Source organism: Lipotes vexillifer, unplaced genomic scaffold, assembly GCF_000442215.2.
Source record: "Lipotes vexillifer unplaced genomic scaffold, Lipotes_vexillifer_v1.1 scaffold251, whole genome shotgun sequence".
Taxonomy (NCBI): Eukaryota; Metazoa; Chordata; class Mammalia; order Artiodactyla; family Lipotidae; genus Lipotes; species Lipotes vexillifer.
This window is the reverse complement of record NW_006770868.1, coordinates 3,080,289-3,093,218: the sequence shown is the minus strand read 5'-3', so window position 1 is coordinate 3,093,218 and position 12,930 is coordinate 3,080,289. Positions and strand designations below refer to the sequence as shown.

The following is a 12,930-nucleotide window of genomic DNA, read 5'->3' as shown; positions in this document are numbered from 1 at the left end:
CCTTCCAGACTGAGAAGCAGGGAGTGGCTAGAAGGAGAAATGAGGAGTTCCCTAGAATCTGACGTTGCTCAGAGATACCAGGGCTGTCTACATCTTTAATTCAGAAACTGCCAGCTTCAAACTGAGCAGATTCTTTTCTTTTTTCTTTTCTTTTCTTTTCTTTTCTTTTTTTTTTAACTGTGAGAGACAGAGGGATGGGAAAGAAAGGCCCACCCTGCCTCGTTCTCACAGGCCTTTCTAGAAGAGTCCTTCAGCCAAATGGCTTTCAATGCCTCTGCACAGCTCTCCTTCCCGCCCACCCACCCCTCAACACACACACCTCTTGCCACAGAGAGAAGGGCTCTGTCCTCCTTGAGTTAAAACTCGGACCTCACACAGCCTCAGCTGCACCCCCAAGCCACGGGGGACCCCAGAGGATGCCAGAGTCTCCCTCCTTCCCCGGAGACTGGGAGCTGTAGAGCCTGGCTCTGGGGTTTCTGAAGGAAACACCAACCGCCCCCGCCCCGCCCCGGCAACCAGCCCTTCCTGAACCAGGATTAAAAGACTTCCTAGAGCAGAGAAGGGAGTAAATGAGGTCCCAGCAGGAGGCTTGGAGATTAAAGCCCTCGGAGTCTCCTAATTTTCAGCAAGGCTCACCCCACTCCCACCCCCTAAGCCACTTTTCTCACTTCCTAGGAGAGTAGGGAAGTGGCCCCTTCCTCCCTCTCACAGAGAAAATAAATAAATAAAGAAGAAGAAACAAACAAACAAAAAAATGCAGCCGAGAATAGGGGTTTGGAGCACTGGCTGGGACTGCCCTGGTTCGAAATCCGGTATGCCCAAGTAACCAGTTGTTTGATTCTGGGCAAGTTTCTCAACCTCTCTGGAGCTAAAACTCTCCCATCTAAAAAATGAGGGAAATATTCGTCCCTACTTCATGGGCCACTTGTGAAGCTTCAACCTTCTCATGACAAACGTAAGCGCCTGGCACATAATAAGCGCTCAGTTAGTCTACAGAATCTGACGCTGTGATTTTGCAACTTGGAGTTGGGGATGGGGAGGATGGGACTCCTTCCAGACTGAGAAGCAGGGAGTGGCTAGAAGGAGAAATGAGGAGTTCCCTAGAATCTGACGTTGCTCAGAGATACCAGGGCTGTCTACATCTTTAATTCAGAAACTGCCAGCTTCAAACTGAGCAGATTCTTTTCTTTTTTCTTTTCTTTTCTTTTCTTTTCTTTTTTTTTTAACTGTGAGAGACAGAGGGATGGGAAAGAAAGGCCCACCCTGCCTCGTTCTCACAGGCCTTTCTAGAAGAGTCCTTCAGCCAAATGGCTTTCAATGCCTCTGCACAGCTCTCCTTCCCGCCCACCCACCCCTCAACACACACACCTCTTGCCACAGAGAGAAGGGCTCTGTCCTCCTTGAGTTAAAACTCGGACCTCACACAGCCTCAGCTGCACCCCCAAGCCACGGGGGACCCCAGAGGATGCCAGAGTCTCCCTCCTTCCCCGGAGACTGGGAGCTGTAGAGCCTGGCTCTGGGGTTTCTGAAGGAAACACCAACCGCCCCCGCCCCGCCCCGGCAACCAGCCCTTCCTGAACCAGGATTAAAAGACTTCCTAGAGCAGAGAAGGGAGTAAATGAGGTCCCAGCAGGAGGCTTGGAGATTAAAGCCCTCGGAGTCTCCTAATTTTCAGCAAGGCTCACCCCACTCCCACCCCCTAAGCCACTTTTCTCACTTCCTAGGAGAGTAGGGAAGTGGCCCCTTCCTCCCTCTCACAGAGAAAATAAATAAATAAAGAAGAAGAAACAAACAAACAAAAAAATGCAGCCGAGAATAGGGGTTTGGAGCACTGGCTGGGACTGCCCTGGTTCGAAATCCGGTATGCCCAAGTAACCAGTTGTTTGATTCTGGGCAAGTTTCTCAACCTCTCTGGAGCTAAAACTCTCCCATCTAAAAAATGAGGGAAATATTCGTCCCTACTTCATGGGCCACTTGTGAAGCTTCAACCTTCTCATGACAAACGTAAGCGCCTGGCACATAATAAGCGCTCAGTTAGTCTACAGAATCTGACGCTGTGATTTTGCAACTTGGAGTTGGGGATGGGGAGGATGGGACTGAACCTCGGAGTCGTGAGTTCGAAACCCCCTGTCCCCAAGCTCCAGCAAAAGCGTGTGTGTGGGAAAGAGCGGTCCTACCCCGGGGTTTAGTCGACTTCTGTCCCTACTCCGGGCTTTGGGTTTTATCCTACTCTGCTGGGACCTTAGGGACTCTGGGCTCTAGGATTTCTAGGGTCCGTCCTAGATGAGTAGTTTGTGATGCGCTAGGTGGCGAAGAAATCCCCGGGAAAAAACACGCAAGCCCAGGCTCCCGGCGCCTGGCTCCCAGAGACCCTGCCTCACGGATGTAACTAATTTTAAAACTATTTGAAAGGCGGAGAAGGGGAAAGAAAAAGACAAAAGGGCAGCGTGCCGTGGGGGGAAACGGAGTGAGGGAGACCCAGGGTCGGGGCCAGCCAGGGAGGCGACAGCCCAGCTCTGGAGGAGGCCGCCCTCCCCACGTCTGAGGCGATTCTCGCGCCGCCCGGGGGCCGTGGCCACAGGTTGTGGGGACCACCCCGCGCCGGAGGCCCCTGCGCTCCGCAGCGGGGCTGGCGGCTGGAGTGGAGGCTGTCCCCGCGCTCCCCGGGCTGCACTCACCGACTGCAAGAAGCGCAAGGTGCCCACGTAGTCCCTCTCGGTGCCCAAGATCTCGTTGAGGACGCAGAGGCGGAGGCGCAGCTGGCGCTCCGACTCCCGGGCGGCCGCGCACTGGCCGGAGATGGGCGCAGCGGCGCCGGGTGCCCGGGGGTCCAGGTGGGCACCGTCCCCAGCCCCGTCGCCGCTGGGATCGCTGCCGCCGGGCACCTCCATCCTAGCGCAGCCGCGCGGCACCGGCTCCTTCCCCCGCGCGGAGGTCGCGCCGAGCGGGGACTCAGGCGTCCAGGCACCCCATCCCGGACGGGGCGCGCCGGCGGGCCGGGCTCAGCGGCGGGCCCGGCGCATGGCGCGGCGGGCGAGCAGGCGGGACTGGGGGCGGACAGCCCGGGCCGGGGGCGGAGGCAGCGCGCGGAGGCAGGACGAGGGGCGGGAGGGGGCCGGCCCTCGGGGCTCCCAGACGGCTGGCCAGGCCACCGCCTACCCCGCCGCCAAGGGAGCGTCTGCCAAGTGCCACGCCGTGCTCGGGCCGCAGAGGCGCTCCGCGCGCGCACTGGGCCCCTTGGAGACGCGCCGCGGCGCTGGGCTGCTACGTCGGAAGCTCGGCTCGGCCTGAGCTGGGCACCCGGGGCTCTTGGGCGAAAATCTTCCGCGAGGGGCCCCGCAGAGCCCCAAGAGTCCGAAGCAGCGCGCCCGCCGCGGCCAACGCACCAACTCCGCGCCCGGACGCGTGGCGCCCCCCGCGTCCGCCGCGGGCTACGCCACTCCCACCCCGATACACGCGACACCCACCGCGCGCAGCACAAACACGCAGGTCCGGTCGCTGGCCGCCGCCGCTCGGGCTGAGTCAACACCCGGTTGGAAAAGCTGGCAGCGGAGCCGCGCAGGAGCAAGCCCTCCCCACCACGCGCGCCCCCGCCGGCCCCGGGAAGAAAGCAGTGACCCCAGCCCCTGCCTTTGGGACACCCAGGCCTTTGGGTGCCCTCGGGCGCTGCCACGACCTTGGGAAGGAAGACACACGCCTCTCTCGTTCTCTCTCTTACCCCCCTTTTCTCTTTCCCCTTCCTTTTTCTTTCCTTCCTTCTCCTCTTTCTTTATAACTTCTGTGCCTCCCATGAGATGAGCCTGCCCTGTCCAACCTTTCTCAGAGGAAATTATTTGCTCTCCAGTCACTAATCAAGTGGCAGCTGCTCTGCCCGTGCCTCCTTCCATACACCCCCAGCCCTCATAAGGCCTTTGGAAACCCGGCTTCTAGTCTAGGCTGCTCTGTGTGACCTTGATAATCAGCAAACTGCTAGACAAATGTCTTCACCCGCCGCACTAGACGGTGTGAAGGGAAGATCTCTCTGGGACCTGTTCAGGTTAAAATCCCAGCTCCCGCACTTGCTAGTTTCCTCGGGTGACCTTGCCCTGGTATCCTTACTTCAAGAGCCTCAGTGTTATCATTACAGTGGGAATAATCATGGTACCTAGCTAATGGGGTCCTACAGGGTTATGTGTTAATCCATAGGGGTACTTGGAACAGTGCCCAGCACCTAGAAATTTCTCTATAAATGTTTATTATTAATTAATATTGCATATATGAACAGCCCTCTTAGCCCAGCCCCACTCTCCATGCTGTCCACACAGTTTCTAACCTGCCCCTGTTCAAGGGCCAGAGATTGTGTCTCTGCAGTGGATTGGCTGACTCATGTAATATCCCCCTGTAGACTGTAATCATCCTTTAGGCTGTTCCGAACACCCAGGATTATTCTCCCAATGGCCTCTGGGTAAATACTGCAAGTGCGTAAGGACACAAGGAGAGAGTGGGGTGTCTTCTGCCCTCTCAGAGCTCTGTTTCTTTGTGATCTTGGACAAGATGACATTTGATCTGGGCCTTGGGTAACTGAAGTTCCCCTGGACAGGTAGTCAAGGGTGTGAGGTAGGTGAGCCTCTGCCAGGTTTGGGTAGTGGAATCAGTTGTGTCCAGAAGGTGATTGGCTCCCGAGGTTCTCAGAAAGAGGGCTCCGAAGCAACTCTGCTCTGTGACCTTCAGCTGGTCACAGCAACTCTCTGACCCTCAGTTGCCTTGTCCTTAAATTAATCCCATCTACCACAAGGGGAGAGCGTAGTGGGAGCATCCTGGCTGTGGAATGAAACTGGCTTGCATTTGTTTCCCAGTTCCAAATCTAACTGGCTGGGGTGACCTTGGTCAAAACACTTCACCTCTCTGAGCCTGTTGCCTGTTCTGTCAAATGGGAATCTTTGTAAGAGAAAAATGTATGTAAAGCAGTGTTTCTCAACCTCAGAATATTGACATTTGGGGCCAGATAATTCTTAGTTGTGAGGGACCATCCTATGCATTGTAGGACATTCAGAGTCATACTGCACCCACTAGATACCAGTAGCACTCCCTCCCCAGATGTGACAACCAAAATTGTCTCGACATTGCCAAACATCCCCAGAGGGACAGAATCACCCCCAGTTGAGAACCACTGATACAAAGTACCTGACACAGATAGCCAGCACATATTAGGCTTTCAACAGCTGTTAGTCCCCTTCCCAGCCGTGACCAAGAAAGATTAGCTTCAACTTCAGAGGTATTAGTTACACACACACACACACACACACACACACACACACACACACACACACACACTGATCCCATGCTTCACCCAAGAATTGACCCGCCCTGCCAAAAAGACCAGCCTGATGTTTCCACGTTTCCATGCGTGGAGCCCACCTCTGGCCCACCCCATCTCTTCTACATTCTTTGACTCCCTCAGATTCCTCTGGGATATTTCTCCCCCACCATCCCATCCCTAGTGAAAGATAATACAACTTTTTTTTTTTTTTTGCGGTACGTGGGCCTCTCACTGTCGTGGCCTCTCCCGTTGGGAGCACAGGTACTAGGAAACTGAATTCAACTGCATATTAAAATGACCAAGGGGAATTTAACCCAGGTGTGCAAGTATGGTTCAACGTAAGAAAATCAATCAGTATAATACATCACATTAATATAACAAAGGGGAAAAGCTACATGATCATCTCAATTGATGCAGAAAAGGCAGACCAGGGCACGAACCCGTGTCCCCTGCATCGGCAGGCGGACTCTCAACCACTGCGCCACCAGGGAAGCCCAGATAATACAACTTTTAATAAATTACTTAAGCTCTCATTTTCATCACTTGTGAACTGAGGATCGTAACTGTACCAACGTGGTGAGGTTGTTGCAAAGATGCCTAAGTTAGTACGTGGGAAGTGCTTAGAGCAGATAGTAAGCGCTCTGGAAGTGAAGGCGTTTATTTAGTCAACGTGTGGACTGAGTGCTGAATCCATTGGGATGCATTTGGCTGCAAGGAGGAGAAAAACGGGCTACTGATGGGTTAAACCATAGGACGTCATTTATTTAACAAGAGGTCCAGAGGAGGCTGGCTCCTCAGGCTGGTTGAGCACTTGGTGACATCATCAAGGATCAAGGCACCTGCAACCCTGCTATCCTCATCATGGTGGCTTTTCTCCCAAAGTTTGGGGCCTCAGAGACACAAGGTGGCTGCTGCACTGGCCACATCACCTGCTAACACAACTCCAAAGCAGGAAAGAAGAGGGTAAAAGGGGCGCTCCCCTGTGCCTCTCTCTTACCAGAGGGAGAAAACTTTCCCCAAAACCCGCAGCAAGCAGATTCTCCCTTACACTTCACAGGCAGACTGGGTCACATGGCCACCTTTAAATACTCCCTGACCAAGAGCGGGTTGTCACCAGCAACTTAGAATAGTCCTGCTCCATCTCCTGGGACATGGCTGCCTGAATAACTTGGGCTTCTGTTGTTAAGAGAGAAGCGTCTACCACAAGCACCTACTATGTGCCAGGCATGGGGTGAGGTTCTGGGACTGCAGACGTGAACAAGATTAACACCATTCAGGCCCTCCTGGACCTGACATCATTCCAGCAGGGGGAGCAGACAGTGATGAATTAAAGACAGCAAGTTCCTTCTGTCATTCATTCAATGGGTGTTTATTGAAGGCCTACTATGCGCCAGGCTGGTATACAGCAGTGACCACAGCAGGTAAGGTTCATGCCCTCCTGGTGCTTCCAATCCAGAGCAGGAGGAGGAAAGCAATAACCAAATCAACATTCAAAAAAAAAATCAATTAACAAGCAAACAGGGAACCATTGCCCTGATACCAAAGCCAGATAAAGACCTAACAAGAAAAGAAAATTACAGCCCCAAATATCTTATGATTATAGATGCAAAAGTCCTTTAACAAAATACTAGGAAACTGAATTCAACTGCATATTAAAATGACCAAGGGGAATTTAACCCAGGTGTGCAAGTATGGTTCAACGTAAGAAAATCAATCAGTATAATACATCACATTAATATAACAAAGGGGAAAAGCTACATGATCATCTCAATTGATGCAGAAAAGGCAGACCAGGGCACGAACCCGTGTCCCCTGCATCGGCAGGCGGACTCTCAACCACTGCGCCACCAGGGAAGCCCAGATAATACAACTTTTAATAAATTACTTAAGCTCTCATTTTCATCACTTGTGAACTGAGGATCGTAACTGTACCAACGTGGTGAGGTTGTTGCAAAGATGCCTAAGTTAGTACGTGGGAAGTGCTTAGAGCAGATAGTAAGCGCTCTGGAAGTGAAGGCGTTTATTTAGTCAACGTGTGGACTGAGTGCTGAATCCATTGGGATGCATTTGGCTGCAAGGAGGAGAAAAACGGGCTACTGATGGGTTAAACCATAGGACGTCATTTATTTAACAAGAGGTCCAGAGGAGGCTGGCTCCTCAGGCTGGTTGAGCACTTGGTGACATCATCAAGGATCAAGGCACCTGCAACCCTGCTATCCTCATCATGGTGGCTTTTCTCCCAAAGTTTGGGGCCTCAGAGACACAAGGTGGCTGCTGCACTGGCCACATCACCTGCTAACACAACTCCAAAGCAGGAAAGAAGAGGGTAAAAGGGGCGCTCCCCTGTGCCTCTCTCTTACCAGAGGGAGAAAACTTTCCCCAAAACCCGCAGCAAGCAGATTCTCCCTTACACTTCACAGGCAGACTGGGTCACATGGCCACCTTTAAATACTCCCTGACCAAGAGCGGGTTGTCACCAGCAACTTAGAATAGTCCTGCTCCATCTCCTGGGACATGGCTGCCTGAATAACTTGGGCTTCTGTTGTTAAGAGAGAAGCGTCTACCACAAGCACCTACTATGTGCCAGGCATGGGGTGAGGTTCTGGGACTGCAGACGTGAACAAGATTAACACCATTCAGGCCCTCCTGGACCTGACATCATTCCAGCAGGGGGAGCAGACAGTGATGAATTAAAGACAGCAAGTTCCTTCTGTCATTCATTCAATGGGTGTTTATTGAAGGCCTACTATGCGCCAGGCTGGTATACAGCAGTGACCACAGCAGGTAAGGTTCATGCCCTCCTGGTGCTTCCAATCCAGAGCAGGAGGAGGAAAGCAATAACCAAATCAACATTCAAAAAAAAAATCAATTAACAAGCAAACAGGGACTTCCCTGGTGGCGCAGTGGTTAAGAATCTGCCTGCCAATGCAAGGGACATGGGTTCGAGCCCTGGTCCGGGAAGATCCCACATGCCACGGAGCAGCTAAGCCCGTGCACCACAACTACTGAGCCTGCACTCTAGAGCCCGCGGGCCACAACTGCTGAAGCCTGTGCGCCTAGAGTCCATGCTCCACAAGAGAAACCGCCGCAATGAGAAGCCCGCGCACCGCAATGAAGAGTAGCCCCCACTCACTGCAACCAGAGAAAGTCTGCCTGCAGCCACAAGAGCCAACGCAGCCAAAAATAAATAAATTAAATAAATAAATTTATTAAAAAATAAAATAAAATAAACAAGCAAACAAATAAACGAGATCCTTTCAGCTTCTCCAGAGTTGTTCGGTGGCACCTCCAGGCCTCTGCTTCAGGTCACTGCCTACCCAGGTCTCATTACTCAGATAGAGACCTCAGCACTGGTGTGATCAATGGGGACTCCCTTGGTCCAGGGCTGGCTGCCTCCCAGCTAATCCTGGCACAGAGCAACTCGCTGAACCAAACATGACTAAGGAATCAAAAGCTCAGGGAGATTTCCTTTATCTATCCCAGTGTCAGCCTGACCTCTCCTCCCTTCTTCCTCAACACTTCCATCCCTACCCTCCAGGATCTTCAGTGGGGAGCCCTTAGATCCCTGTCTATCTCCAGGGCAGGGCCTAAAATAGGCTATAGCTGGGAAACGTTCACCAAAAGAACAGAGAAAAAGGAGAGAAAAAAAAAAAAAGGCTCTCAGTTCAGCAAGAAAAAAAAAAAGCAATGGTAATGATGGGGAAATTCTCTTCTATAGGGACAATTTTAGAATTTCTGTTACCACGGACTTTGCAAATAGCGGGAAATACCATTTCGTTTCTGTTGCGTAAGTTTCACAGTTGTGAGGAGGAAGTTAATGCTGCTTGGAATCATTAGACAGATAGTTCCTTATTCTCTGATGAGACTCTCTCAGATTCTGCAGGCTCGGGATTTGAAGGCGCCCCCTTCCCAAGCTCTGCTTTTTAAAATGATGATAATAATTAAGATAAAACAAGGGGTGGTTTTTTTCCCTCCCAAGTTGAACGAGCCAGGTGAGAACTGAGTTATCGGACTGCCCAGGACAGCCAATCATTTCTCAAATGCAAATAAGTTCTCAGTAAGCTAGGCCAGCTGCCCAGAGAGTCTTTTCCCCGTTCCAAGCACCAAGAGCAGCTTTCTGAGAAGAGGAGAGAGGCATCTCCACCCTTGGTATTGGACAGAACAGCTGGACAATCCGACGCAAGGCTGGACATGCAGGCCGGGGGTCATTTCTTCAGACCAAAATACAATTCTCTTCCTGCTACTCTTGGTGGAGCCACCCACAACTCCCCAAGTCAAAACTTCTCCAAAGAAAGCCTTGCTCTTAGAAGCAGATATCTCCAGAAGGCTCTGGTTCAAGGTCTGATTCGAACATAATAGATATCAGATTAAGTCAGGGCTCCAGAGCTTTGCCAAATCATATTCCCGCCAGAAAGCACTGGAAATATAGCCCGGAGGAAAGAGAGAAGGAAATGCTTAGGACCCTTGGTTCCAATCCTGGCTTGGCCACTGACATGGTACCTTCTTTTCTTCCAGTCTTTGGACATTGTTGTAGCTCTAGAGACCAGCTGCCTGGATTCAAATCCCAGCCCCACCATTTCCCATTGGGTTACTTTGTGCAAGTGACTTAATCTCTTCCAGCTTTGATGTATCTATCTTTAAAATGGAGCCAATAAGAGTTCCTACCTCACAGGGTTATTGTGCGGATTAAAATACTTAATAGCTCCAAAGTGCTTAGGATGCTGCGTGATATTCAGCTGAGTGTTAGCTATTATAATTGGGTGAGGCCATGATGTTTGGAGGTGTGGCAGCCATCTTGACACCATGAGGGAGGACATGGCTGACCAGCTGAAGATGACAAAAATGACAGATGGAAAGAACCTGGATCTTTGATGTCAGTGAGCTCCTAAATTAACCAACTGTAGAGCCATCCTACCTCTGCATTTCTTGTATTATAAGATAATAAAATTTCCTTATTGTTTAAGCCAGTTAAGTTTCCTTTATTTGAAACGAAAAGCATCCTAATTGACATGCTTCCCTTCCCCTAGATTTCTCCCCACTAGGATGACCTGAATCTTCTGTCCATAGGATGACCAAACACCCCAGTTTGCATGGGACAGTCCCAGTTTGTACCTGTTGTCCCAGGATAACTATTATTTATAACATCTCTGTTTGGATGATTATGGTCACCCAATCCTTTTAAATAAGCATTGCTCACTTCCTACTTCTCTCTTAAAATGCAGATGCCCCAGAGAGGACTGCTCTCCACCATATTGCTTTCCCAATGAAGCAAAGGTCTAAGATTTGTAACATGAAGCTTGGACTGGGGGTAAAAGTTAAGAAAAAGGTTCAGGAAGAGATTGGTGCATAAAGGGTAAATTCTACAACTTAGTCAAGGCTGGAAATTGACCTGGATGGTGTATCTTGAAATTCTGCAGCGAGGGATGCCAGATGGTTTTAACAGACATACTGGACACACATTTATATGTCTGGGTTATTTTTTTTTTCAGGTTCTTTCCTGGACTGAAAGCTCAAGAATAGGGCTGCCCAGTCCAATTCCAGACACCTGGCAATCCCAGTAGTACTTTTACTGAAAAGTTATGGTTTCCTCTTTAGCCAGCAGAAACACAAACAGCCACACCCTCTCCAATGCCATTTATACTGCAGCCTGCCTTCCAAATTTCCTGGGCAAATTCCATTCTTGGAGCCTTCGTTGAAAGGGAGAAAGTTCTAATACCAACTGTTACCATTTTTTGAGCACTCACTGTGTACCAGGCACTATTAAGAAGTGACATCAAATTTTCACAACTGCCCTTTGTGGTAGTTATTATTGTCCCTTTTTTACAGAGGAGAAAACTGAGGCTCAGAAAGGAACCTGATCAAGGTGGCTATATTAGTTAGGATAAAGATAGACATTGTGACAAGACCCAAATAGTAATGAATTTTTTAAAACATACCTTGTTTCTCTCTCCTGTTATAGTCCAGGTATAAACAACCCAAGGCAGGTATGGAGGCCTCAAGGTTTCAGGGCCCAGGTTCTTTCCAACTTCCTTAACATGTGGTATCCACTGTATGCTCCAAGATGGCTGCTCTGGCGCCACATTCCAACCAGCAGAAAGAGAAAGGAAGAAGAGAAGGGAATGCCTGGTTCTTTAAACACCCCCAAGCCGGAAGTTTCACACATCACTCTCACCCGATTGGCCAGAGCTTTGTCACCCAGGTGTGTCTGACCCTAAATCCATGCCAAGCCACCACTTTGGTGTTGCCAGAGGACTGTGAGAATCTTGTTTCCCTCATCATAGAAGAATGCCGGGCACACCTAAATATTCATTGAACAAATGAATGAATGAATATCTCAGTACTCGTGTTTGGACTCCAGGTTGGGAGAAAGCTCACTGTGAGTGCCTGGCACTGCTCTAGGCACTGAGAATAGCAAACAAAAAAGGTCGGAGTCCTCGCCCTCCTGGAGCTGACATTCTAGTGGCAAAAGAGATGGCCAATTAAGGCCCTAATACGTTGAACACAAAGTCTGCCAGATCGTGGTGAGGACTATGGAGAAAAACAAAGCGGGAAAAATGACAGGGAGTGCTGGGCAAGAGCATCCCAGTGGGAGGGGGGAGGGGGAGAGAAGTCCTCACTAAGCAGGTGACATTTTAGCAAAGAACTGGAAGAAAGAGGTGAGGGAGTAGGCGCTGCATGTGTTCCAGGCAGAGGGAACAGCAAGTGCAAGGGCTCGGAGGCCGTGGGCCACAACTGCTGAGCCCTCGTGCCACAACTACTGAAGCCTGCGCGCCTACAGCCTGTGCTCCGCAACGGGAGAGGCCACCGCGGTAAGAGGCCCGTGCACCGCAGCGAAGAGTAGTCCCCGCTCACTGCAACTAGAGAAAGCCCGCACGCAGCAACAAAGACCCAAAGCAGCCAAAAAAAATTTTTTAATTAAAAAAAAAAAAAAAAAGCTAGAACCTATAGGCTTGCTGAAGTGCGGGGGGTAAGAGAGACAGAGTTCAACTTGACTCCAAGGTTTTTGGCCTGAGCAACTGAAAGGATGGGCTTGGAATTAACCAGGATGAGGAAGGTGGTGGGAGGGGTGGGTTTGGAGGAGATGATGGAGAATTTAGTTTTGATTATGGGAGATTGCAAATTCCATAGCCTGGTGGAGATGTCGGATGGGCAGTCAGAGACGCAATCCTGGGGTTCAGGAGGGAGGGCAGCCTGGAAATAAGAATGTAGGCATGGTCAGAACATAAGTACTAGTTAAAAGCCACGGGATTGCGGGACACCACCCAGGGAGGGAATGTGTATGGAGACGAGGACAAGGACAGAGGCCTGGCCCCCACCAGCATTCAGAGCTGGGGCAGCCAGAACAGATGTTACAGAGAGTCCATTTCCAATTTGTTGAGATTCCCTGGCTTTCCTAGGAAGACTGGACATAGTGATGGAGTCTCCCATGACCTCGAGAAATGGAGCAACAGTCAGGTTCCCAGTCTCAGCTCAGTCAGTTCCTTCATGGGCCTGAGCCTAGTTTCCTCATCTGTTTAATGGGGACATTAAGAATCCTGCTCTGCCAGCTCTCCAAGGGAATGTGAGGACACAATGAAATCTTACAGTCCCCAAAATGCTTGAAAAAAAATGAAGAGCCCTATACAAATGAA

At 50.6% G+C, this 12,930-nt stretch overlaps 1 protein-coding gene across 1 annotated transcript in view; it reads right to left on the bottom strand.

Moving 5' to 3' along the window:
• The window catches only part of PREX1 (phosphatidylinositol-3,4,5-trisphosphate dependent Rac exchange factor 1), a 202,532-nt gene extending 199,641 nt beyond the window's left edge, over positions 1–2,891 (bottom strand). The window contains 1 exon segment of the mRNA XM_007446399.1: positions 2,679–2,891. Within this exon segment, the coding sequence (XP_007446461.1) occupies positions 2,679–2,891 (213 nt within the window).
• Positions 2,892–12,930: the final 10,039 nt, after the last annotated feature.